Source organism: Micromesistius poutassou, assembly GCF_964030765.1.
Source record: "Micromesistius poutassou genome assembly, chromosome: 21".
Classification (NCBI taxonomy): domain Eukaryota; kingdom Metazoa; phylum Chordata; class Actinopteri; order Gadiformes; family Gadidae; genus Micromesistius; species Micromesistius poutassou.
In genome coordinates, this window is record NC_140291.1 from 4,962,042 (window position 1) to 4,989,026 (window position 26,985).

The following is a 26,985-nucleotide window of genomic DNA, read 5'->3' on the forward strand; positions in this document are numbered from 1 at the left end:
GCCCCGCATTATCTATCTCAACCCCCCCCCCCTCAACAATTACACCCGCGGCCGGTTATAATGCGCAAATGCCCGGGCCGTTTTTTGCTCCCAGTCCGTCACTGAGTAAGCTACATGGGTATGCCGTCTTTCAGAACCTTTCACTACCTGCATTAAAGAGAAAAAAAAGATTGCATCCTCATTGTACCCAGCACTTCTGAAAATGCACTTTCGAATGCGTCTCTGTCCCCAGCACATTTCAAACCAAACTGACGCACGGGCGTCAGACGGACTGGGAGCAAAAAACGGCCCGGGCATTTGCGCATTATAACCGGCCGCGGGTGTAATTGTTGAGGGGGGGGGGGGGGGGGGGGTTGAGATAGATAATGCGGGGCCGCCGTCACGACGGTGGAGCCGCGCGATCCCAACAAGCATGCCGCTCCGTGATTGGCCGGCCCAAACGGCCCACGAGAGGCCAAACGACCCACGGGAAGCAAAAAGCATTGGACATATTCTATGACCCACTATTGTCGCTTTTCCACCGACAGTGGAAAGCTACCAACACAAACAAAGAGGAGCTAGGAAAGCAAACTAACTACGTGTTTAAGTTGTGAAGGGGCACACGTGTGGCTACACACAGCACTACAGATGTCGAAACAGATTGAAAAAGCAAAACATATTTGTTGAACAGCTGAACGCTGTATCACATCATGGGCTGTTCTCAATTCAACAACACGCATCCATCCAATCTACATCAGGCATTCTGACCTAAACTCATGCACTCCCCAATACGATTATTCCACTAATTACTCCACTATCTTCATCTCCACTACACCCAACGCTGTACGAACGCAAACCATGGATAAGTTAGGCTACTTGGTGGCTATGGCTAACTTCAATCGAGTTAAAACAGCCGACCACTTGAGTGCAAAAAAACACAAAACACCTCACCACAGCACCAGCAAATCTTAAGCAATAAATATCGCGTCTTACCTTTATTTATGTGGCAGTGGTCTGCAGATGCATCCCGTGGTGTCGCCTGCCACATCCATTTAGTTCAACAGGTGATCGCTCTGTATGTCCACGGTACTACCGACCTGCTCTGGTGCTTTTTACCTTCATGTATTCTGGCTAAAATGACTTGATTGTCTGATGCCTCATCATTGCATCCCAGCCAAAGAGTATTGGTATTAATACCTCATTCATTGTCCAAGCCAGGCTGGCAGCTCATACAAAAATAAGTAAGGGATAATCTATAGAACGCCGGTCATTATCGGGGAAATAAGCCCAGACAGGGCGAACCGGACACCGCGCGATGCGAAGGTGTCTCGCCCTGAAAGGTCTTGTTCTCAGGCCCGGCGATTGCCATAGGCAAACTAGGCGATCGCCTAGGGCGGCAAAATGTGTTGGGGGCGCCCAAATGAAACATGTCTATTAAACATGAACATCCTAGGGCGCGCCCCTCCCCCGTCAACAATCCCGATCGCGCGCACCCCCCGTCAACAATCCCGATCGCGCGCCCCCCCGTCAACAATCCCGATCGCGCGCCCCCCGTCAACAATCCCGATCGCGTGCCCCCCCCCGTCAACAACCACCCAGCCCCGTCAACAATCCCGATCGCGCCTTTTTTTTGTGTGTCTTTTTACGATTCATTTGTTATTACCATTCGTAGTGTGTGTTGATCAGCAGAGAAATAGTCCGCCAAAGACGTTGACGTTGCTTAGCAACCAAATACGCTGGGGTTGATAAGTTACCGGACTACTTGCGGAGTGATACGAGAGACGTGAATCAGAGCCACTTTCCTTGACAGCGGACATTATGCAACGGTCAATTATCGAAAAATAATTCACCACTGCAAGTCCGGAAGGACCATGCAAGTGAACAGTGCATACCACAGCATTGAGAAGAGCCGTGTAATAATCCATAATAATTAAACTCAAGTTTTTTGTCTTTTTAAGTGCTGGGTACAAAATGAATCTTGATGAAAACTGGTGGGGACTCGTCCCCAGCGTCCCCAGCGTAACTGACGCCTATGCCCGTGCACACACACACACACACACAGGGAGGAGAGACAGTTATTTATGTGGTCTGTTTTAAAGTGCTTTTTGATGCTACAGGGTATTAAAAGGTAAAGAGGTCACAGAGAACTGACCCCAGGGTCAAAGGCTGTAATTACCAGCGAAGGAAATCATAACCACACACACACACAAATATATAAAACATATATATATTAAATATTTCTAAATAAAATATATATAAATATGTGGGGGCCAATCAGATAAGACCGACTACCCAACAAAATCAAATCAATTAATAAAACAACTGTGATGAATATTCAATTTATTCCTGAGTTAGTTTACCACAACTAACTCAGCCTTACAGGGTCGTAACCTGCTTTGTCGGAGTAGCTTTTGGAAAGGACAGGGCTTTAATAAGGCTATTCTGTTGGAAGAATAGCTGCCAAACACCGGCAGTTACCCTGGGTCAGACGGGAGAAGGGTGACTCTGGAAGCCACAAACACGTAACGTTGGAAACACGGAGGAGGTGCATGGGAGAAAAAATAGCATGGGGAGGCACTCGGGGAAGGCATCAAAGTTAAGGGCGCCCTTGCGGAAAAGATGGGGAGAAAGAAATATTACACTTTGAAATTGCAACTAATTATGTGTGGCGATGATGACTTGTAATCTGCGCTCTTTCATCCATCATGTTCCCACGACCACCCCTTTCACTCTCTCCTTCCATTTCCCTTTATCTCTCTCCTGCTGTCTCGCATTCCCTCCCCCCCCTACATTGCTCTCTTTTTAATCTACCTTCTGCTCTACTTTGCTCTCTCTCCAACTCTCTGCTCACCCAACTCCCTCCTACCAAACCTTCACTGCGGTCTGGAGCTACCTTCCCCTGGCTCTCTGCTTCTCTACTTCCTGTCTCCATCTCTCTTGTCGCACTACCAACTCTTTCTCCACCTCTCTTTCCCCCTCTTCATCTACCTTTCTCCCTACTTTCTTTCCCTCGTTATCTATCTCCCTACTTCCTCTCTTCCCCTGTTGCTCTCTTCTTCCCAATGTCTCTCTCTCTCTCTCTCTCCCTCTCTCTCTTCTCTCTCGCTTACTTTTCTCAACCTCTCTCATCCTGCGTGAGAGAGAATAGAAATAGTCATCATGGGTGTGTGTATCTGTGTGAGAAAGTCCATGTCTGTGTGTCTGTGTGTGTGCCTGTGTGTGTGGGGGAGTTTTCGCCATGAAACAATGTCAGAGAACTCACATTTTTGCATCTTTTGCCACGGCAACGGGAGAGACAGTCCCCATTTCCTAAGCCTTTTCTAGCCCACTTACTTCGCCAGTGATATCCAGACCCCCTATGGGGCACATTGAATAGTCCCCTGATTGAAGGAGAATCCCTTGAATGAACTAAACCACCAACACACACATACAACACACACATACAAAATACAAAACAACACTCACCTACTGTTTTTCAATAAAAAAAAATACCTGCATGCTGTTTTCAATCATAAAAGATTGAGACAATTGATTTGATGTGTGAGGTTGAACCAACACCCTGTGTTTACTCTAAATTAGCACACGTTAGCGCTACTGTTTAGGAGAAGGGATAGATGGGTTCACCAAGCAATGACTTGAAGCCAATGATGAAATCGAGACGCCAGAAATATAATGTGGGCGACCATTTGACGAGTCAAGTGTGTCTGGTGGTTAAGTTAGTTCAGTCTTAACATTAGATTAGACCAAATAAATATTAAAAAAATATATAATAATATTGATAATAATAATGAATTTTTATATTTAGAATTTGACAAAATGATGAAACTGAATGCCAAAGGTAAAACACAAGATGGAAAAGTAAGTGATTAGTCCACATTTTTTTAACTATCCTTAAAATAGGAGATCCAGGTGAGGAATTAATTGGTTAGGGGGGTTACCATTTTTCAAATCCTTAGAATATACACAGACAAAACACAGCCGCCATGTTAAGCGTGATTTGGGTAGTAAAAGAAGACACTTCTTACGGTTCTTATTAAACCATTCTTTGTACACCCCAAGAGGGAGGAGGATTTTCTCTTCTCTAAATAATTAATCTAATGGCTTGGAATGGGATGCAACCAGGCAGGGCACAGAGGTGCAGTAACAAAAGCCAAACTGTTGTTTTTGTAAAAGAGATAAATAAAATGGTGTCTTGTGGGGAACACTATGAGGAGGTTTGGAGTCGTCATGGCCGCCCGGGGACGCTCTCACCGAGAACTTGTGAGAAAAACAGGGCCAGGCCCTTTTTTATGTACAATGTTTTATGGGCACAGTAGTAGGTTGAGTTCAACAAACGCAATGAAAGATGACAGTTTGAGAAATGGTAGCGCAACGACAGGGAAGACAGGGAACGGAAGCATTGGAGTGAAGGTAAAAGAACAACAACAACGGGAACAAAATGGAGGGAAATCTAATAAGCGAAGAAAAAAAAAAAAAAGGGGGGGGGGGGTTAAAATGAACAACAAACAGAACGGATGAAAGCTACAGTGATGAAACTCAAGGTAAAAAAAAAACATTGACAGAGAAATTAAAAAAAAAAAGAATCACAGCCCGCTGAAAAGGGAATTAACATGGCTGAAAAAAGATAAAAGAAGAAAGCGCAAACAAGCCGGCGTAACAGAGAGAGCGAGAGCGAGAGAGAGAGAGAGAGAGGTTGAGAGTGAGGCTTCAACAGTGAATTCCATGATGCGATGATTCAATGAATTTAATCACGACGCGGAAAACCACAGCATCTATTGTGCAGCAGTTTTTTGTTAGCTCAAGTGTGTGCATGTTTGGATGTTTGTGTGTACTTAAACGAACCGATGTGTTCCCATATCTGTGTTGTTATGTACAAAAAGGACAAAATGTTCAACCAAAATATTTTATATTGAAAAATAACCACAGAGAAGACATGCCAGAAGAACACTTGACACCTTGTATTCAGAGAATTCCAGTGTCCGCTTTCTTTTGTGTACTTTTAAGAATTTTTACTGCATCGATTTAAGGTTCATTATAGGTTACTTCGGATAGAAGTGTCTCTGCACTGTTTAATTTATTTATTTATTAATAGAATGATTCCCAGAAGAGAGTTCAAAATCCAACCATGTAACAAGTCTTAGAAGTAAGTTTGAATTTGTGCTTGAGGCTATCAACACAGGCTTGATGATGGGAGACAGAAACAAAGCTAATCACGGTTTTATAGTGGAACAAAAAGAAACACGCACACTCACAGCCACAATGCAAATAAACTGAGGGTGCTTTCAACTGAAACCCTTTAGCGTTTCTGCTGATAGTACGGTTGGTTTGGGGTGGTGCGAAGGCTCATTCCAACTCTGGTCCACTTTAAAAACTGGAGTCTGGTCCGCTTTTCCTAGATTAATATAAGGCGGACCTGGTGCAATCAGGAGGGGACAGCAACTCATCCAAATATTTCCGGACGACTTAATAAAGCAATTGCTTTAAAAAAAACGACGTTATTTTTATTAATCAGTGACCAATTATTTTTTTATTGGTATGATCACCAAAGCGAAACGATAAAAACAAAACATTGCACAGGCTTTTCGATTATTCATCTAAAGTCGGACTTGGCATTTGCACAAGGACATGGTTCACCTTCATACAGATATATTTTATACACAGTGAAAGAGACGCACACACACCAATAAACCCAGTCGACAACCCTTACTGTTGACAGGCAACAGGCGTCAATCGTGTCATTGTCAAGAGGCCATAGGTGCATGCAAAGGCACATTACTCATGCTTATGCTTGGTCAATGGATCAGGTCCGGTCAGGTTAGGAGTCATGGTCTTTATACAGTCTATGGTTGTGGGCACAGACAGTGACAAGAGCAACAGGTTGGTGTCTGCATTAACTGTATTAATTAACTATATAGAGGTGACACCACAAAGTATACAAGTTAATGCCCGACGAGGTGTCCAATTATCAGTAATGAATGGACGAAGAGGAGGTGAGAACTGTCCCTAAGCAAATTTCCTATAAATAGTAAAGAAATGTCCGCACAAATTGTTTAATAAAAATTCACCAGAATGCAGAAAATGCAGGGTTGCCAACTCTCACGCTTCAAAGCATCAAACTCACGCTCTCACACACACACAAAAAAAAAAACTCCTGTTAATTTTCTGCTGATGACTTGACTAGACTAGACCAGACCACAGCGTATTGTTTTTAATAGAAGGGGGAGGAGTTTAAGACATCTCCCTACAACGTTCTCACAGCAGTATTCTCTGATCGTTGATTCCAGTTGACCCGCTTGCCTCTGACGAGCGTTGTATTGCAGCGGCATCACAGCCGCCCAAACCCCCCCCCCCCCCCCCCCGCCAACAACTCTGCCTGCCCGCAACCCCCCCCCCCCCCCGCCAACAACTCTGCCTGCCCACAACCCCATACTCGACCCCTGCCCCCCCCCTCAACAATTACGCCTGCCGGCACCTCGGGACGAAAACAACTCTATGCGCGCCTGCTATAATGTAAGCATTATAAGATTTTACAGAGTCTCACTCCAGTCAAAAACCCAAAGTTGGCAACCCTGAAAAAATAGTGTTTGACGCTCAAAATTCTCTGGGGGGTAACCCCCAGACCCCCTGCTGAAAATATTTCCCCCCAATGTTGAATCCAAACCTACACCCTTGCAGGTACACAGAACAATCAAAACAAACACAGCAACACTCCCATTCATTTGCACACAATGGACCAAAATGTGGAGCCCACCCACACACCCACAAACACACACACACACACACAAGCACATACACGCAAACACACACAAACACACACACGCAAAAACACACACACACACACACACACACACACACACACACACACACAGGCTAAAGCACACACAAACACCACCGATAGATTTGGCTAAATTCAAAGCTTTGCGCATGTCGGTCCTCCTCTCGCTCGTCTCATCTGATGCTTTCTTCAGACGAGGGGATTGACAATAACAATGAGAAGCCAGGTGGATCAATATGCTACATTATTACATGGCTCTTCTCAATGCTGTGGAACGCTCCGTTCACTTGCATGGGCCTTCCCGACTTCCGGTGGTGAATTATTTTTCAATAATGACCGTTGCTAAGCATATAGTGACCCCTGACTATTTCTCTGCTGATCAACACTACGAATGGTAATTGTATTAATATTATTTTTTGTTTTGGCAAGTAGCCGTGTAATTAGCGGGATAATGTATAGAACGTTGCAGGTCACTAAAATAAGCCCCTTCAGGGCGAAGCAAGACTCCGCTGCTTCGCGTCGGTTCGACCTGTCAGGGCTAATTTCCCGATAATGACCGGCGTTCTATACATTATCCCTTACTTATTTGTCGGAGCAAGTGGCGTCATTTCATTTCATGTCAGTCAACCAGCTTACCATCTACATCCCCTATAATTTGCATAGTATCTATTGCAAAGGTGATCAATGAAGGACCTCCTAGCCCTCAGAATATCTGCTCACAGATATTCTCAAAATTGCATTTTTTCCTTCCTTTGTTTGCTGTGGTTTGAGGGATGGAAAGCATTTGTTACCTGAAATTCTGCATCCATAATAAGCTCTGTGCTCTCTATGGTTGAAGAAACACTCTATTTGCCAGCCATTAAAAGGTCATCTGGTGGCATGGGGACGTGACCCAGAGATTGAGAACTCAATATCTATAATATTCTCTCTCAGAATATGACCTCTGCCAATAATAACCTCTCCCTCATCTTTTAACTCTCTGTAGCTGTAATTCTGGTCTATGAATCGGTTTGGTTCTGAATTCTCTCTCTCTCTCTCTCTCTCTCTCTCTCTCTCTCTCTCTCTCTCTCTCTCTCTCTCTCTCTCTCTCTCTCTCTCTCTCTCTCTCTCTCTCTCTCTCTCTCTCTCTCCAGTTCATACACTTGGCTTTATTTCCTTTCCCTTTATCGCCATGGCAACGCTTTACCAGGGGGGGCCATCATTCTTGATGTCTGCCATGGGCCCGTTAGTGTGTGTCTTTTCTAACCGTATGTAACGTTAGTACTCACTGGGCGCTGCCTCGACTTGCATGGTCGAATCTGATTCGTCAGACCAGACCCATCGCCCATTGATTGCGGATCATACATATATTATATACACAAATCATATTGCATAATAAATGTTATATATTGCTTAAAACAAAAATGGTGCCTCATTATTTGTGCAAATTGCGTGGCTCAAACCCTTTCAAATATCAATAGGTTTATTCAGGGTTTCCCACGCTTGTCACTTGACCCCTGAATGAATAAAACACCCTAAAGGAGGGTAGGAGAGGGCGGCCATTGATTCTGAAAAAAAATAAACCCCCATGCATCAATAATCAGTGTTTGACATTTGGTTGTACTGTTTTATCAGACTGGGGGAAACAAAGCGAGGTGGTAAAAGGTCACGGTACTTACTTCTTCTTTGTCTCGTAGCGGCCGGTCGTCCCTAAACTCTGCAGGGGGAGGGAGAGAGAGAGAGAGAGAGAGAGAGAGAGAGAGAGAGAGAGAGAGAGAGAGAGAGAGAGAGAGAGAGAGAGAGAGTTAACATAGTTATACAAATGTTCAAACACTATTCAAGAAACCTGTATGACTGTGTTACATAAGAGACAAATCAAGGATTAGGATAAGGGAATGAACACCTATTCAAACATCCATTCATCCAGCCAACCAGCACTCACTGCATTGATCAATTATATGATGAGCAAGAAAATCCGAAATAAACAACCTTTCTTCAGCATTATTCGAAATGGAACTGACACTACATAAAAGAGTGCTGCCGTCGTGGGAGTGCTGAATAGATAGTGAGCCATGAGCTGTTCAATTAAAAACACAACTTTTGCTCGAGTTCAAGCCTGCATGGATTCTGTAGGTGGGAACAGCATATGGAGTCTTCAAATTCTCAAAGCAAATTGTAAAGTAAGCTAAAAGGATGTAGAGTCAAAACGAAACAAAAATGGTCCCAAAAAAATGGTACGAGGGCATACTTAAGACCGTGTTAGAGATGTAGCAATGTCTCTAGCTAACTTTAAATAAGCGTTGGGACATTTCTTCAAGCTAAATGAGAGCCTAAAGGCCGTACCGTATGGGCATTTAAATGTGCTATTTCTTTAATAAGATGGCAGCCTGCTACACCAAGAATGTTTTAAGGATTATTGATTAAAGAAATATTTGATTTAATTGCCTCGGAAGCTTCAGGCACCCTGATTTGTGGGGGGGATTGGAACGTACAGTTGCACCCCAATATGGACTCTACAAACCCATCTAAACAGGTTAATTCTGAATCGTTATATGTAAGGAAAATGCTCAAAGGGATCGGTATGTTTGACGTATGGAGGGAACTCCACCCATCGGTAAAGCAGTATACTTTTTTCTCCCACTCCCACGCTGTCTACTTGAGAATTGATCATTTTTTTTATGTCTAACTCCGAGAGACACAGGATAGTGGAGTGCAATATTGGGATTAGTGATGTGTCTGACCACTCTGCAGTGTATTTGAGACTAAATTTGGATGCCCAGCCCAGAAACACCATCTGGAGGCTTAACACCAGCCTGCTAAATGACCATCAGTGTGAGGAGTTTATTATAAAGGAAATTAAAGATTACCTAGAATTTAATTGTCCTGAGGACATATCTCCAAGTGTTTTATGGGATGCTGGTAAAGCAGTGCTTAGAGGAAAAATGATAATGTGGTCATCAAGAAAGAAAAAAGATAAACAAATACAAGTGACAGACTTGACTAACAAATTAAAAGCATTGGAAAATAAACATATTGAGCTGAAAGACCCCATCCTGTTAGAACAAATACGTTTAACAAAGTTAGAACTAAACAAGATACTTGACAACCAGGTGGAAAATAAACTTAAGTACATAAAACAAAGTTATTATGAGAATGGACCTAGGGCTAAAAAAATATTGGCATGGAGACTACGAAAACAACAGTCAGAAAGATCGATATCTAAAATTAGAAATCCCATTACAAACATGATTTGTCATAGACCAGAAGAAATACAAGAGTCCTTTGAAACATATTACAATAACTTATATTCCCAACCTAATTTAGCAGAACCCTCAACAGTTAAAAGTTTTCTGGAAACTTTAGATTTACGTTCCATTGGTGTGGAACGAAATAAGCTCATAACACAAGAAATTACAAGAGCAGAGATTGACAGGGCCATATCTAGATTAAAAACAAATAAGGTACCAGGGGGAGATGGGCTGCCAGCAGAATGGTATAAAGAATTCAGGAATTCCCTGACACCTATGCGTTTAAATTGCTTCAACCATGTTCTTAAAGGTGGCGAGACCCCAGCATCGTGGAAACAGGCCATAATATCCGTTATACCAAAGGTGGGAAAAGAGAAGACAGAGTGCAGTTCATATAGACCTATTTCTGTTCTTAACATTGATTATAGATTATTCGCATCAATATTGGCAATTAGACTAGAAAACATTATTCCTGATTTGATTGAACTGGATCAAACTGGATTTATTAAACATAGGCATACACAGGATAATGTTAGATGGGCATTGCACCTGATGGTGTTAGAGCGGTTTGGCTTTAATGATAAAGTAGTAGGATGTCTCAAATCTTTATACCACCTACCGACAGCGCGGATTAAGATAAACGGTAACCTCTCAGGTGTTGTCACTCTGGAAAGAGGATGTCGGCAAGGCTGCCCCTTAAGCCCCACTATTCGCATTATTTATAGAGCCACTCGCCCAAGTAATAAGAGAGGATGCTGGGATAACAGGAATCTCAATTAAAGGAAGAGAACACAAGATATGCCTTTACGTGGACGATGTCTTGGTGACCCTTTCCGAGCCAGATTTAAGCCTGCCCAAACTCATGTCCAGTCTTGAACAATATGGTCTTTATTCAGGCTACAAATTAAACGTACATAAGACCCAAACCCTTTCTTATAACTTTTTCCCACAAGAAAATGTACGTAAAATATATAATTTTAAATGGAAAACTAATGTTATGAAGTATCTTGGTATAAATATACCGAGAAACATAACTGATATATATAATACAAATTATCACCCTATCACGAAAGAAATAAAGATAGATTTGGATAGATGGGCTCCTCTAACACTATGCATAATCAAATAGAGACTATAAAGATGATCATTTTGCCGCGACTGTTATTTATTTTCCAATCCCTACTGGTACAGATACCGACTAAACAATTTACTGAATGGAATCGGATGATTTCTAGGTTCATATGGCAGAGTAAGAAACCGAGAGAACGTTTTAAAACACTACAGTTATCCAAAGAAAAGGGAGGCATGTCTCTACCTTGTCTAGAAGACTATTATAAGGCAGCACAATTACAATATTTAGTTTACTGGTGTATCAATGATTACGAAGCAAAATGGAAAGAACTAGAAATAAACCAACTTGATATCCCACTTCAATCCTTGCTTGGTGATACAAAGTCTAAGACCATTTATTTTGAAAAATTAAGTACATTTACAATGGTTGCTCTCAATATCTGGTTTAAAGAATGTAAGAATCTAAAATTGGAGAGAAATGCACGAATGCTGAGATGGGTTGAACATGATGATGATTTTAAACCAGCACAGCTAGACTTGAGGTTTAAACAACTGACCAGGAAGGGCATAACATCATACTGCGTAATGTCAACCAATACAGGCTTAGAAAGCTTCCTACATCTTCAAGAATCCCACAAATTGGACCGACAGGACTTCTACAGATATTTACAGATTAGGCATCATTTTGACAGAAACATTAAAATCGATGATAAAGCTGATTTGAATCTCATCAAAGTCTTTATTGATGCTTATGGAGGCAAAATCCATAAGAAACTGGTGTCGAGATTATATTCCTGTTTACAACATTCCAAGAAACACTCTACACTTTATATTAAAACTAATTGGGAGAAGGAAGCAAACATAACCTTAACAGAGGAAGATTGGTTAAATATATGTCAAATAAATTCTTCCACCACCAGTTCGGGCCAATGGAGAGAATTTTCATGGAAAAACGCTGTACGGTTTTTTTTTATTATTTATTTTTTTATTACTCCAAGAAGAAAATATTTACAGAATGGCATAGCAGATTCTGGACACTGCTGGAGACAATGTAACAATACAATGGCTGACCACTATCATATATTTTGGAATTGCACGGCAATCCAGCCCTACTGGTTAGACATAATGTCAGAAATAAAATCTATTTTGGGCTTTGAGATCAATTTAAATTTTTGCACTGTATATTTAGGTAATATAACAACTGATCTTAACAACCAAGATAAATATCTTCTCAAAATATTACTTGTAGCCGGTAAAAAAGCCATCACCAAAAAGTGGCTAAACAAGGAACCACCAACCAAAAGAGAGTGGTTAGTAATTGTAAAAGAAATATACGAGATGGAAAAGCTTACATTCACCCTTAGACTTTGTATTAATAAATGTCAGAAGTACTGGTTGAAATGGTTATCACATGAGAATATTATTTAGATTAGATTTTCCAAATTACTTTTCACATTTGCATCTGGTCTGATCGAATTTACACTGGACTTTGAGGCATGCTTCTTGGATAAAAAGAAAAAAGAAAAAGAAAAAAATAGAAAAAGAATAAAGAATAAGAATAAAAAATAAGAATAAAAAAAATAAAGAATCTGAACTTTGGTTTCCTATGCTGGATTTACTTAATTTGGACCCTAATGACTTTATCTGAACTGTGATGACATGCTGGTGATACTTTGATTTTGTGCCCATCCCCTCTTAGAAATACAATGGAGGTAACCCGTAACATGTGTCTTGATTGTAGATGTTAGGCTTTATTATGCCCTGCCTTCGGTGACCTAAATGTTTTATTCTATTTCCTTTTCTTTTTTTTTGTTTGTTTGTTTGTTTTGTTATTTTTTCTATTGTATGTGCTTTATCATAAGAAAAAAAAATAAAGTTACAAAAAAATAATAATGTTTTAAGGTTGTGTGGCAGTAGTCCCATGCTAAAGAATATCACCGCTCACGGTAGCAGTCCGCCATGCACATGGGCTAATAACAATCCACTTCAGGAAGTTCGATTGGTGTTTACTTCCTCATTGGCTGAGTTTCACATTCCCCTTTAGCTAGTGAAGAGAAAACAAAATCAGATAATGCGGCAGGCCAAATGATTATGTCATTACAGAACACAGCAGCTTCTCGGATGATTCACTCAAATTCTTCTGTATCTGCATGTAGTACTCCACAGATAAAAGTTTTTTCTTTAACTACGTTTTCTTCATCTTTGAAAGATACACTTTTATTCCACACCAAAGATAAGGGAGGATTTAAACAAAAGTGAAGAGGGGGTTCTGGTATTTATCCGCAAATGCATTGAGACCAATGAGGAGAGGACTGAGAGAAAGAGAAAAGACGGATGGGGGGTGGGCAAGGCTGGCTTGTGTTAGAGAAAAACAATAAATGTTTTCTGCTCTCATACATTCCTGACACTCATGTTCCGCCCTTCAGTTTGTATGTTTTTAAACTGACAAATTAAAACGAATTGGCTTTCACCGCTTAGAGGTTTATGAATAATACCCCTGTATTTTTTTCAGGGTTCCAATGGGCGGTTTTTCAAATGATTAACATAGGGTGAAAATGTCATGTTGATGACAGCCCGTAAACAGTACTTGAATAAATAGTCAAACAAAGTCTAGTGCCCAAATGGTCTCATCTCAAACCCGACACTCACACACAAGCTCTTCCCTGACCTTCTATCATTTGCAAGGGGTGGAAAATGAGATGTGCGATGCCTCCACATTTTCTAAAGAGTATAAACCAATAAAAAAGCCAATAAACCGAACAGCAGAAAAAAAAAAAGAATTGTATTTATCAACCAATTTAAGAAACTTTTCTTAACTATTCCATAATATTATACATAAAATATAAGAAATAGATTCTACTGCATTCCTGTTGTCCTTTATTAACTAGTTAGCAAGATATTTATACAAAACTTCAATCCAAAGTGAAATCAGATGGTGGATTGGGACACAGCTCTAGTTTAGGACAGGAGGGGATCAAACCCAGTACCTCTTACCAGGGGTGTTGGGGCCAGAAATCTCTCAAATGTTTTGTTGAAGGTAAAGATTAAAAGTTGTGATGAGTAAAAGCCTCCTGTGTTTTGTAATATCTTTGAATATCGAAATTAACTCTGATTGGCACCGCCTCTGGGCTCCACTGAAAGACTCTACAGGCCCTATCTTACTAAATCAATAACACATTTTTTTTACAAAATATAACGACAGAAAATGATGTTATCGACTAACAAAAGTTATTTCTTCCGGCAATTATTTTTTTGTCAGTTCGATTCTAGGGTTGGAGCTGCGCCCATAGCAACGCAAACTCACTAACTAGCTTTCTTCTTACGATAGAACCCAGGTCCTCCAGTGTCTATGATCAGAAATGGCGTCCATAACAACGGCCTGTTGGCATGCTATTCAGAAACAACAACGACCGCTGAATGCCATAATGGACCCCATCAGAATAGCGTGTTCAACAAAGCCGTGAAATAAATCAGTGTATCACGACTCTGCCCCATGTCCCTGTGCTGGAACATGTCCTCTCCTCTCTGCTGTCCCTGATGGTGCTCCTCCCAGGAGGGAGCGGACTCATGCAGGCAGGAGCAGCATGCAGAGACCACCAACAGCGGCTCTGGGAGAGACAGATGCCCCGCCCAGCTGAGAGCATTAGCCAACCAGCGGGCAGCTGTGCGAGGAAGTCACTGGGATGGAGAGCGCCTGCCAGCGCCCCAAACACACACACACACACTTACACAGAACAGACCCACGTGCATGAATACACACCCACACACGCCACACACAAACAGCAGGCTATTCGTGGCGCGCACACACACACACACACACACACACACACACACACACACACACACACACACACACACACACACACACACACACACACACACACACACACACACACACACACACACACACACACTGCTGTGGTCATGATGTGGTCATCGTGTTGTTCTGGAATGGTTTACAACACTCCCGAGACGAGGCCGCATTTGGCGAGGCTCCATGAACGTTGATGATAGACGTGTTGTGACTAAACATTCACAGAGGCCGGATCCTTCACAGCTGAACATTCAACACTCAAATATGAATGCAATGATAATGAATTCAACTGCATCATGAAGCCGTCTCAGTATCAAACATCACCTCCACTTCCCCGCTTTGTTAAGCACTATTGACTAACTACTGGTTCATCAGTACACACACACACACACACACACACAAACGAACACACTGACACAACAGCACACACTCACACACCTAAGGGCACAGGAGGAGCATTACATAAATGAGTGTGTCAGGATAAAATGAGGGGGGGGGGGGGGGTGCGGACGGTCGTGACTGATGAGTCGTGAGTACTATGGCACCACAGAGGCATGGAAGAGATTAAGGACTGAAGATGTTCCTCTGGAACCACTGGGAGATGACAAGTAGGAGGCACACTGGGCTGTTCCCAGGGTAAAAGTATTGTCTGTTTTAGTCCTCAACGACTAGAAACCTTTGAGTGTGAGGGCAACGTACCGTGTGTCCGTACGTGTGCGTGCGTGGGCGTGCGTGCGTGTGTTCATAGTGTTCTATCTACGGTTGTTATTAACCTGGATTTCCGTCTAAATCTTATCTTAACAACTTATCTTATCAACTTGATTAAAATCATTATACTTATACGCAAGTATGTTATTTTTATTTATTAGGGACCGAGCCGAAACCGGCAAGGTCACTATTGTTATTGGTCCGATTATTCTTATTCTTTTCGACTACATTTTTCCCCCCCTGAACATATACGAAAACTCATTTTTATTTGGCACACACTGCATGAAAAGCGGGATTCCCGTCAAAAAGCAGCACCGGAAATTGTCACAGAAGTTCAGGTTTCGTCCCCCATGACCCCCCTCCCCCTAATTGTAGGGGAAGCTTTAACATGTAAATGCAGATTCTGTGAGCTATACACATGCAAATGAGCTATACAAAGGTATTAACTTCACTTTAAGAAAATCTCAGCGACCAAAAACATTTCCAGAAGACCTGGAATTGTATTATTTCCATATAGTCCACAATCATGCATCAACATTTTAAAGTTTTTTTTGTTGTTATATTTGGAACATGGGCTTACAAATTATAATTACATATATCCCATCTTAAAATACTGCTTTCAGAAACTCAAAAACATATTTTCACTGTGAGAAATGTAAAATGTAAATTACATTATATGAGAATGATGGAAACATCCACATCAATATCTTTAAGACATGTACAGCTTTGCAAAAAAACATGTGAAGGCCATGCATACAGGCCACTTGCAACAATCTTTTAAATATTTTCTTCTCTATTACTCACAACATAGGTTTAAAAACGATTAATTGATCCAAATTCAGAACACTGCTTTCAGTAACTCATTTAAACCTATTTGCACTGGGAGGAAATGCCCAAAACTGAATAAAGTGCAAAACAAATCGGTAGTAATGATTACGCTGCCGCATTGTAGCGGTGAATTTTTTATTTTTTTTTCTAAAATATAAACCACAATGCTTTGTTTACTCTTTCATGGTTTAGCACACAACTAAGTGTGATTATAAGCTTTGTTTGAGAAATGTTTACATTTTTAGACATTTTAAAGAATTTAACTTCTGTAATGATGACTGCATATTGCACACTTGGTATTCATTCTCTAAAATCACCTTGAATTAGACAATCAAAGCCAAACACTCTCGAATCCATCCCATATGTGTTCAGCACATCTTGACTTATATTTGTACAATGATAATGACCGTAGAGCATTCCAGTTGATTATTTCATGAAGCTGATATATAATGGAATTCAATGCAGAAATGAACCGGTGACCCCAAACTTTTGGACGGTAGTGTATGTCATTAGCAATGGCCAATGTTATGTAAAAAAGACACAAAACAATTCATTTCAACAATTACTTTTTAATCAGGCTTTGCCACAAAGGTCCCTTTGTCCAATCACGTGCGAGGACATGGCCAAGAGTACTGTTAAAACGAGTTCTTGTACTCTCACGTTTCATGTCGTTTTGACTTTTGATCTCTAGCTGCTACTATGACTAGTCGCCGTCTTTTTTACGGATTATCTCCTGGAACTCCTCAGCATGCGAACCCGCGACGCGAACCCTTAGTGCTACCGCCAGTCCGCAGAACACAGAGAAGCGGCTGTTGAACGCAATCTCGGGCCTGTCTCGGCAGCTCAATGACGGCTTTCAACAGATGTCTGCTGAATTAAAAATAACGCAATCAAGGATGCAGTCCATGGAGGATCGGATGGCAGCATTTTGGAGAAAAGGGTCTGTACGGAAGACTCCAGCACTACCGCTAACTCTAAGAAGAGAAGGCGGGTACACAGTCCGAAGATCGCGGTAAGATTATGTTCAGTGATTGCTAGCTACCTAGCTATCTCTGCTAAAAGTAGCCTTAAAGTAAAGCGTTTTTAAGTAGCCTGCCTAGCCCAAACAGCTAAAAGTAGCCTTGTAAAATAACCCATGAGCAGAACCAGTGTAAGTTGCTTTATTAAAGTGTGTTTGTTTTGGTCTTGTGATTTACAGGAAGCTGTGCGTCGACTTCATAATGCCAAGACAAATCATATGCCCTACGACCCAGAGAAAGGGTAAGATTTAAACAATGATGCTTTCATTCTGCTGTACTGATCTAGATACGTGAAAGGGGAATTCCGGTGATAAATGGGATTTAGATATGTTAAAAATGACCATAGTCTACGGTAAAGTCGTGGCCTATCCTGACCGTAGTGTTCCGAGCTCAGCAGGAGGTCGCTTTAACATGGCGCCAAAATGTTTGGAATGTTTGTTGACGGAAGGAGGACAGTGCGCTTGTCCTACATGGGGAAAGATGATAGGAGTTTGCTAAAATGGTGGAGTATGCATCTGATCCTGAATACGTTGACTTTGAGATTCACTTTCATCGATAGACTTATCGGATGGGTCTTGAATTAAAAATTGCGGCGCCATTGTATGTTGCCATTTCCTCGTTTAAAATGTTAAGATTATTACATTATTACAACCTTATTACACGTTATTCGCCTTGTAGATGGGTTAAAATAAGCGATTTATGTGCCGTATGAGTAGTAGTATGATTCAGTTGTATGTTCAGTAGTATGATTCAGATGCCGACCTTAACCGTTCATTTTGTTTTCGCAGACTGTCCTCTCCTCATAACGAGTCTGTGACTACACATTTGCTCAGAGCGTTGTCTGTATGTTCAGATTTACAACATGCTGATTCTGACGACATTGTGTGTAAGTAACTTACTGCAGAACTGTTTTCTCCTTCCTTGTTCAATTTTTACTGTGACTTAAGGTTTTTTTCTATTCATTCCACTCTCATTTAATTGTTTCCCAGCTGCCTGCAAGACATATTATGAGACGGTACGCAGGACTTACAGATACAGGCAACCAGACCTTGCAGTACATGCGGAAGCTGTAAAGAGTTCAGCTCGGAGTCGATCGAGAAGAAAGAGGGTAAGACTAGATAAGATCTGTTTTTGGTTAATTCGAGCAGGGTTTAAAATTAGTACCGGCCGAATGCCGGTAAAAATCAGAATTGGACAGTACAATAAATAAGCTAACAGCCAGTGGCTCACTGTTAACTTTCAACAGTTAGTGATGTGTCAATACCATATCACAAGATAGACTAGAAGGTGTTGCTGTTGCTATAGCTATGAGTTAACCATTACATTGCACCATCATTGTTTTTTCTACCCTGAATGAGTATTTCTCAGGTGCATTAATAGATGTGTTTTGTCCATACGCATTGCATCATGCAGTACTGATTGTCTTTATTTTATTGTTTTACAGCTGCTGGAAGCAAGACAGAGTGTTTTAGCTGAGGATGAGAGAGACCTTTGGGAGAGCGCCACCATAGATATGATGTCGGAAGAGGAAGATGGCATCGTTGGCGGGGTGTCGGGATGGATAGTACGGACTCCGTCCTACCGCAGCAAGGAGCTCACCGAGCTCTGTGCAAAATTGCAGTTTTTTTACCTCACTAATTACAATGTCTACTGGCTATGTTAGCCCTCATGCAATGCCTCTCCCTCCCTCCAACAGCCTGGACTAAATTCACTTTAAACTCTAGTATTGCATGTTATTGACTGTTATTTTTTCTTCCAATGTTTACATTGTACATTGTGCACTTTATTGGCCATATTTATTTATCTATTGTCGATATCTTCAATCCATCTCTACGCTGCCACAGGCCTCCCCTAATAGGTAAACATAACTACTCTAGTTAGCCCATATTTAATATCAAATGCTGGTCTCCTAACTCATACTTGCACTGTCTTGCCTTACCTTTTGCACCTTAACACACACACTGGTTTACAATACATCTCTGTGCTGCTACCCATTTTTAGTTTTTTGTATTTAATGCTGGTCTACTGACTTAAAATTGCACTGTCTTGCCTTACTTATTTGCACCTCACCAAATCATACCAGATCTCTCATGTACCACAGGGTTAGTCCCTGCCCTGTCACCCTTATCATACTGCCTCAGCACATTAATGTGGAACTTGTTTGTCTGTTGTCTGTTACTTAGTATCTTTCTCTTAGTTTCTTAATCCTTATTGTCTAGTGTGTAGTATTGTTATTCTTATTTGTTGATTGTATTCCAGAAACTTCCTTTCTGCAATCCTGCTTGTTTGTTGTATGTGTATGTTATGTATGATGTATCTGTCTCTAAGCTACTTGGACCCTGAATTTCCTCTAGGGATAAAGTTGATATCTTTCTATGAATAAACATGTTCCTGGCAAATTTTCCTTTCCTCCTGGCAAATTTATTCATGTCCTCGATGGTCATAATACTGTAGTCCAAAGGATAACAATGACATGAATATACAACATAATAACAATTATAATTATTAATTTTAATATTAATAAAATTAATATTATTGGATATAGGAGGAGCGGGCTGGACATTTATGTGGGTTGGGGGTGTGGTTTAAATGTACAATGACCCAGGCTGACCTAGAGTGACATGTCTGTCAACCAATCACGAATGAGTTTCCTGTTTAAAAAGTAGGCTTTTCATCCAATGCTGGGGAAGAATTTTAGGCAGGGCAAAGAAAGGCCCAGTGTGCCAGCCAATAACAAATGATTTTCCGTTTTGTTTACATCCAATCCTGGGTGAGAAAATCCGTCTGGCTAGCTCGGTTTCGCTGCTATTCATATGCTAATCGGGGGCCATTTACACCTCGGCGAGAGAATCCGTATCCGACGAAATGAGGCAGTCGAAAACGTGAAGTGATGCGACGTGGAAATTGTCGTTTGCTGCCGAAAATTGGTCTGGTTTGCAGGAATTTCCGGACGTGCAAGGGGACGGGAATCCCACTTTTCACCCAGTGACATTTGTGGGGACTGCTGTAAAATTTGATATTCTATGCGTCAAATTCACATTGGCCCAAAGGTGGCGCTATACCAACTGTTCAAAAGTGCAAACTTTGCACAAGCAGCACTCGTCACCGGTTTGACCTACCGGGACCTGCGGGTAACTTAGAGAGATGGCATCAGCAGCTGCAGTAGTTCGCAATTGGTCCGTCTGTACTTTTATGCAACCCGAACTTGCACTGTCAAGGAAAATGGCTTTTTTGCCTTATTCACATCTGTGTATCACTCGTAGTCCGGTCAAGTAGTCCGGTAACTTATCAAACCCAGCGGATTCGGTTGCTTAGCGACGTCAACGGCTTTGGTGGACTATTTCTCTGCTGATCAACACTACGGATGGTAACAAATAAATTGTCAAAAGACACACTGTGTGAAGTTATTTTTTCGTTTCGGCAAGTAGCCGTGTAATAATGTAGCCTATAGAATGTCGCCGGTTATTATCTAAAATAAGCCCCTTAAGGGAGAAGCAAGACACCTCCGCTTCGAGTCGGGGTCCGGTTCGCCCTGTCGGGGCCTACCGTAATTTCCCGCATATTGGCTGCATCATAGATAAACCGCAAGCCTTTCATTTATGTATTTAAAAAAGCAGAATAAGCCGCACCCATATAGGCCACACAAGTTTCAAATGCGCTAATTATGTAATGAATAGGCATATAAAACCCTTCAGCCAAGTGATCACTGCAAATCAATGTTAAACTTGAACTTGCTTTTCCCCCCTTTAAGACCAACTACGTCTACTGCTTGGCACGCATTATTTTTGTGCAGCAGCTATGGACCTGTCTTTCTTTAGGCCTAGGCCTACTGTCTCCGAGTGCGTGTCGCTGTTTAACACCTGACGAGGTGTTCACCAATGAGCTAGTTTACCATAATAAGACCGCCATACGAATCTGGAAAAAATGAATAAAGAGTTCAGCAAGGCTACAGCTGAAAATCAAGGTAAATAGGTGCTGATATAATTTAAACGTCAGCATTAGAGGAATTGACGTGTTCCCCGATGGACAAATTTAACGCACAACTGTGTGTTTATGCTGAGACTGCTTTGCTTTTTTCTACCTGTCTGTGTGCGCCGTGCGGGCTTTGCGCACCGTCAAGGGAAAGAGGCGGTGGTTGAAAAAATATTTTGACCGCTTATTAAGTTCACTCGTTGCTTATAATGGTTTATTCGTTTCCCAGTATTTCATTAATTTAGAAGACAGTTTTGTTTTTTGTTTTTTTGTTTTTTTTGGTGAAACACAACACTGCCAATGTGGCAGTTCCATGCGCAACAGGGATTTATAAAGGTTACTGTACAGTGGCGGAGAATGCATCAGGAGCTGAATCACCACTACAGTAGAGCTAAGAAGTTTCTACGAGCGCTTCAGACCAACCTTACCAACAAACGATACAAACAAAACCAACAAAACAGGCTACATAAAAATGCCAAATAGTGATAATACGTCCATTAAGTCGCCGCCGGTCCAGATGTGTCAGGTGTGCGCGAGAGACAGAACGTTCGCTAACCACTTTTGGAAATGCCATATATACAGTACGTTCGGATCGCATGACAGGAATAGATCTATTCCGATTAGAAATCTAATTGGATCAGAAGTGTCCATGTAAACGCAGCTATTGAGTCAACATTTTTTCTAATGGGGCGTGGCATCGAAATGGGCGTGGCCTGATACTAAAATAGCCACAGTTCATAGACGCTATGTTTGATTTGAGTGGGACCAACTTAGTGGCTGTTGGGGACCAAAGTTCCAACTGCTCAAGTAAAATGAAGTCGATTGGAAAAACAAAATGGCCACCAGAGGAGGGTAAATCACTCTGCGGAGACCGTAATAGTTATGAATATGAAATTCACAGGACACGTCTAGACTGCTGCCTGTAGCTCACATACCAAAAATAGTGGTTCTCATGTTTGTAGCGCCCCCTACAGGATCTTTAAAAAGCAGCCCCTGCGCTACGTTTCACCGATATGTATGAAACTCGGTATACACGTACAATGTGCCAATACCTACAGAAAAGCCTCTTGGACCCATGCCCCAAAATTCACCAGAAGTCGGATATTTTCATTTTTTATTTTCACTCTCGGCGGCAATTTTCACTTTTTCGCCTTGTATTTGAACAAACTCCTCAACCAACGCCTTATAACATTGACAACGACTGTACATTGAAGGGCGTGTCCGTGGCGTGCCGTCAAAGTTGGCCATTTTGCATTCCGTGGTCTTGTATTTGCTTTTTTCGCCTTGTATTTGAACGAACTCCTCCTAGGGAATTTATCCGATCTGCTTCAAAATTGGTCAATACTGTCATAAGATAGAGCTGAACGAACGCTATACAATTTGTGACTGTACGTTGAAGGGCGTGTCCGTGGCGTGCCGTCAAATTTGCCTTTATTTTCTATCTATTTACTTATATATATTTACTTATCTATTATTTTCTTTTATTGTATGACAATGTTTATATGTGAAGCACTTTGAGTCTGCCTTGTGTATGACAAGTGCTATATAAATAAAGTTGCCTTGCCTTGCCTATCATGTATTTTGTCTTTGCCGCAATTTAGGCCTACATGACAAATCAGTGTTTCTGAAGTTGGAGAAGAAAAAGCAATTCCATGTGTGAATTATGCCTATTATTTGGCCATAAACTGAGCCATTTGAAGTTTGAATTTCATGTGGTCATGCATCTGTCTCAGTGGAGACTGCAAATGCGCTGTCAAAATATCAACTCGCCAAGTGAAATGCGCTGGGTCTTAAAGGGGATGGCAGGTGGAACTCTCATTGGTTTATTGCACGTTACGTCCAAAACACACCTACAGGTTTCAGCTAGAGCATGACACGGGAGTGGATTTTCACTCCCGTCCCATCCCACTCCCAGAGAAAAAATCCCATCCCGTCCCAATCCCGGGCCAGAGTAAAAAAATAAATCCCATCCCGTCCCACTCCTGTAGAATGACTCCCAATCCCATCCCGCTCCCACTCAAAATGACTCCCACTCCCATCCCACTCCCGTTTTTATTTTTTCACTCATTGAGACTGACTATTTAACTACTTAAATCACAGTAGTATAAACTGATTGTTGAACTCAGCCTGATGTAAACAAGAAGCATACACGGTGTTGGCCCCGTCACATTCAACTCTCATGAATCCAATTAATATTTGCGACTTCCCAATAAGTTCCCTGAGTCTCACCGACGGATCATTATTCCTCACTTTATTTTGTAAGTCACGCTTCCCGACTTCATCGCTTCCACCTCCCTCCATTGTTGTTGTTGTTCTGTCTCCCGCGCACGTAACTTCCGGTGGTGGCCGGCTCGGCCGGAAGTCAAAAGCACTATGGGATGTGTAGTTCTTTTGACTTGCTGACGCAAGTCAAAATAGTTTTCGCTCACTGAAAGATGACTACAAAAATGGACGCGTCTGTCCTTTTGGTTGTTTAACACGGCTGAAAATCATCATCTATTAATGGCGTTCCCGCTCCTGCCCGCTCCCGGTGATTTTTATTCCCGTCCCGTCCCAATCACGTGATTAATAAAACGTTGACTCCCATCCCGCGGGAATCCCACGGGATTCACGTGACCCGCGGGAATTCCCGACAAATGTCATCCTCTAGTTTCAGCCCAACCCTTTTTAGATTTGCGCCAGGCGCAAAGCTCATTTATCTCGCCGTCATAATAGCAACAGCGCCATAGAACCGCCCACAAAGACTTTGCGCCTTAACGTCTGCGTTTTAGACCGTCTAACTAGGGCAGTTAGTGTTGAAAGTTTCTGGCAAAATGTTGAATTATGAACCTCATCTAGCTTGTTACATTTAATACCCTCTGCCACTGCCTAGTGCCTTTCAAAAATTACTTCATAACCATAATTTAATAACCGAATGAATGGCCAACCTGACACCATTCAAACTAAAGCAGGTCACACATGGTTGGATTTCAACGGCTCCGTCTTCAACATCAGCGAGTTTCAAACACACCGTTCATTTACCATTGAGTTTGTCCTCAGATCGTCTCTTGCACATGACGATGAATTATCTGAATGACACCTAAATATAAAGGACACCAAAAGAAGCAATGCTATATCGCTGAATCAAAAACAATAAAATAAAGAATTAAAACGTTATAACCTCAACATTCATCCTTATACACACCATGAGTAACAGAATCGAACGCTACATGATGGAAACCGTACATTATCCAGGGGTCAGATGTGTCCGTGCTTGTAACGACCGTACAGAGACGCTGTTCGATTCCATCTCGGAGGGGTTGCTAATTAATGATGAGCATCTGTGCAAGCTGCTTTTGGAATGGAGTGTGGTGAGGACTCGTTAGGCTGACGAGCACTCCTGAGGCACACAGCCAATCAGGCGCTCGCAGCCTCCTTAATGAGATGCATCTGAATTCACTGTGTGTCATTTTGATAAAACCGTCTGATGAATAACCAATAATAATGGTGCTATCTGCACTCACACAATCGTGAGGCTGCTGGCTATTTTCCTTCAAATATCCGATTCTACAAGAGTGTCCTACAGGGTCACACGCACTACAACCTCCTTTATTCATCTCCATCAAAACCTCTGTAGTTTCTTTGTGTACTGGATGACGTAAAGACTGCATCTCTTCTATTTATTTACATTTACATTTAGGGCATTTAGCAGACGCTAGCAGACGCAGCAACTTACAATAAGTACATTTGTCATAAGAAGTGAAACAATATATCGTCGTCGGTACAGTAAAGATGTTCATAGAACCAAGTGCAAGTACTAACAATCGCCAGGCTAACCCCATTCCCCGTATACAGCAGTGATAGCTAGCTACTGCAGATGCTACACAATTAAGTACATGCTACACAACATGCATGCACAACACAATTAAGTACATGCTACACAATTAAGTACAATGAATGAATACAACCTGCATTAAGTGCGTTCATTAAGTGCCAGGATGTACAACAAACAATAGTGCAACAGACAAATAAGGGACTGAATGGCTATGTAGAGTTTAGGTGAACTCTGAACAGGTGGGTTTTGAGTCGTTTGTGGAAGCTGGTGAGCGACTCTGCGGTCCTGACATCAGCAGGGAGCTCGTTCCACCACTGTGGTCCCAAGATAGAGGAGAGGAGAAGAGTTGTGATTTAGCTGACCTTTCTTCTCCCTCATCTTTTAACTTTCTCACTCTAGCTCTAATTCTGGTCTATGAAGCCGTCTCTCTCTCTCTCTCTCTCTCTCTCTCTCTCTCTCTCTCTCTCTCTCTCTCTCTCTCTCTCTCTCTCTCTCTCTCTCTCTCTCTCTCTCTCTCTCTCTCTCTCTCTCTCTCTCTCTCTCTCTCTCTCTCTCTCTCTCTCTCTCTAAGTCCTTGTTGCAGGTCTCGCTGCAAGCAAATAAGCCCAAATCCTTTCAATGTTATGGACCATATTTTCAGAACAGTGTGAACCGCACAAACTCAAATGGAATCTGATCTTTCAAATTCTGAATGGGACCATTTTCATATGCCACTTTCGTCCTGAATCAGGTACAGGACAGGTAAAATTCTAGATCAGCATTTGTCCAAATTCTGCACTGGCCGGAGTCTCTCTGTGAATACAAACACAGAAGACAGCTGCGATGGAGGTAGTCAGTGTAGAGGAAGTGAACATGGTCGAACATGTCGTTCAAAGTAGCCCTTGACATGCTGGCATTTTGGATGAGATCTTGTTTCCGCGAAGCCATGCACAGCATGATCCCACCACACCTGGCTACGACTCCACATCCACACACACTTCCCTACAGGAGTGCTCCACAAAGAGCCATCGTTTTCATCTGCTCACGATAATGCTCGCTTCCACTGCACATCCAATTAAAAATGAAAGCGAAACTCAGACTTGGCCTTGATGATTACTTCCGTAGAGCAGTGTGCTGCATGAGGCATCTTTGTTATTGTGACGTATGCGGGTTAACGTGAGATCTGAGCAAGAAATCTGAATAGAGCACTCAGACTTGCATTGTGAACAGTGCCATTTCTCTCCCACTCTGCTGTCCTTCCAAATCACTTCACTCACACCTTCTCCCTGATGCTCTCTTCCCTTTTTAACTCGCTCTATCCCCCTCCCCCTCCCCCTCTCCCTCCCCTTCCCCATTGATTTTTGGCTGAATGTCAAGTGTCTGAGCATGTTCTGCATGGCTGCCCTCTGAGGGCTCTGTCCTCCAGCTTTGATGCTGGAGGTCTGTCGGCCCGCCTACCCGCCTGTCCACTGCCCGCCCTCGCCGGGCAGGTGCACCCTCCGAGGATGGGCCGTGGAGTGAAGACACTTTACCTTCTCTCATTATTACCCTTCGATTGGCTGCGAAGGAGGGGCTAACCTTTGTCTCCCCTGTCTCGATAAGACAGCGCCACGCAAGGTTGGATGGGCTCTGTATGTCTCCGTCTGTCCGTCTGTCTGTCTGTCTGTCTGTCTGTCTGTGTGTGTGCGTAGGTCTGTGTGTGTGTGTGTGTGTGTGTCTGTGGCCACAGGCCATCTGTGCCTGTTGCTCATGAGCCTGGATGCCTGACTGGGAATTTACACCGCAGGCGAGCGAGAGAC

The 26,985-nt window shown here is 42.2% G+C and overlaps 1 protein-coding gene across 1 annotated transcript in view; it reads right to left on the reverse strand.

The window, feature by feature from the left end:
• The window catches only part of ankfn1a (ankyrin repeat and fibronectin type III domain containing 1a), a 122,647-nt gene that overhangs the window by 75,831 nt on the left and 19,831 nt on the right, over nt 1-26,985 (reverse strand). Inside the window, exon 7 of the mRNA XM_084485563.1 lies at nt 8,413-8,450. Within this exon, the coding sequence (XP_084341689.1) occupies nt 8,413-8,450 (38 nt within the window). The remainder of the gene's footprint in view (nt 1-8,412; nt 8,451-26,985) is intronic.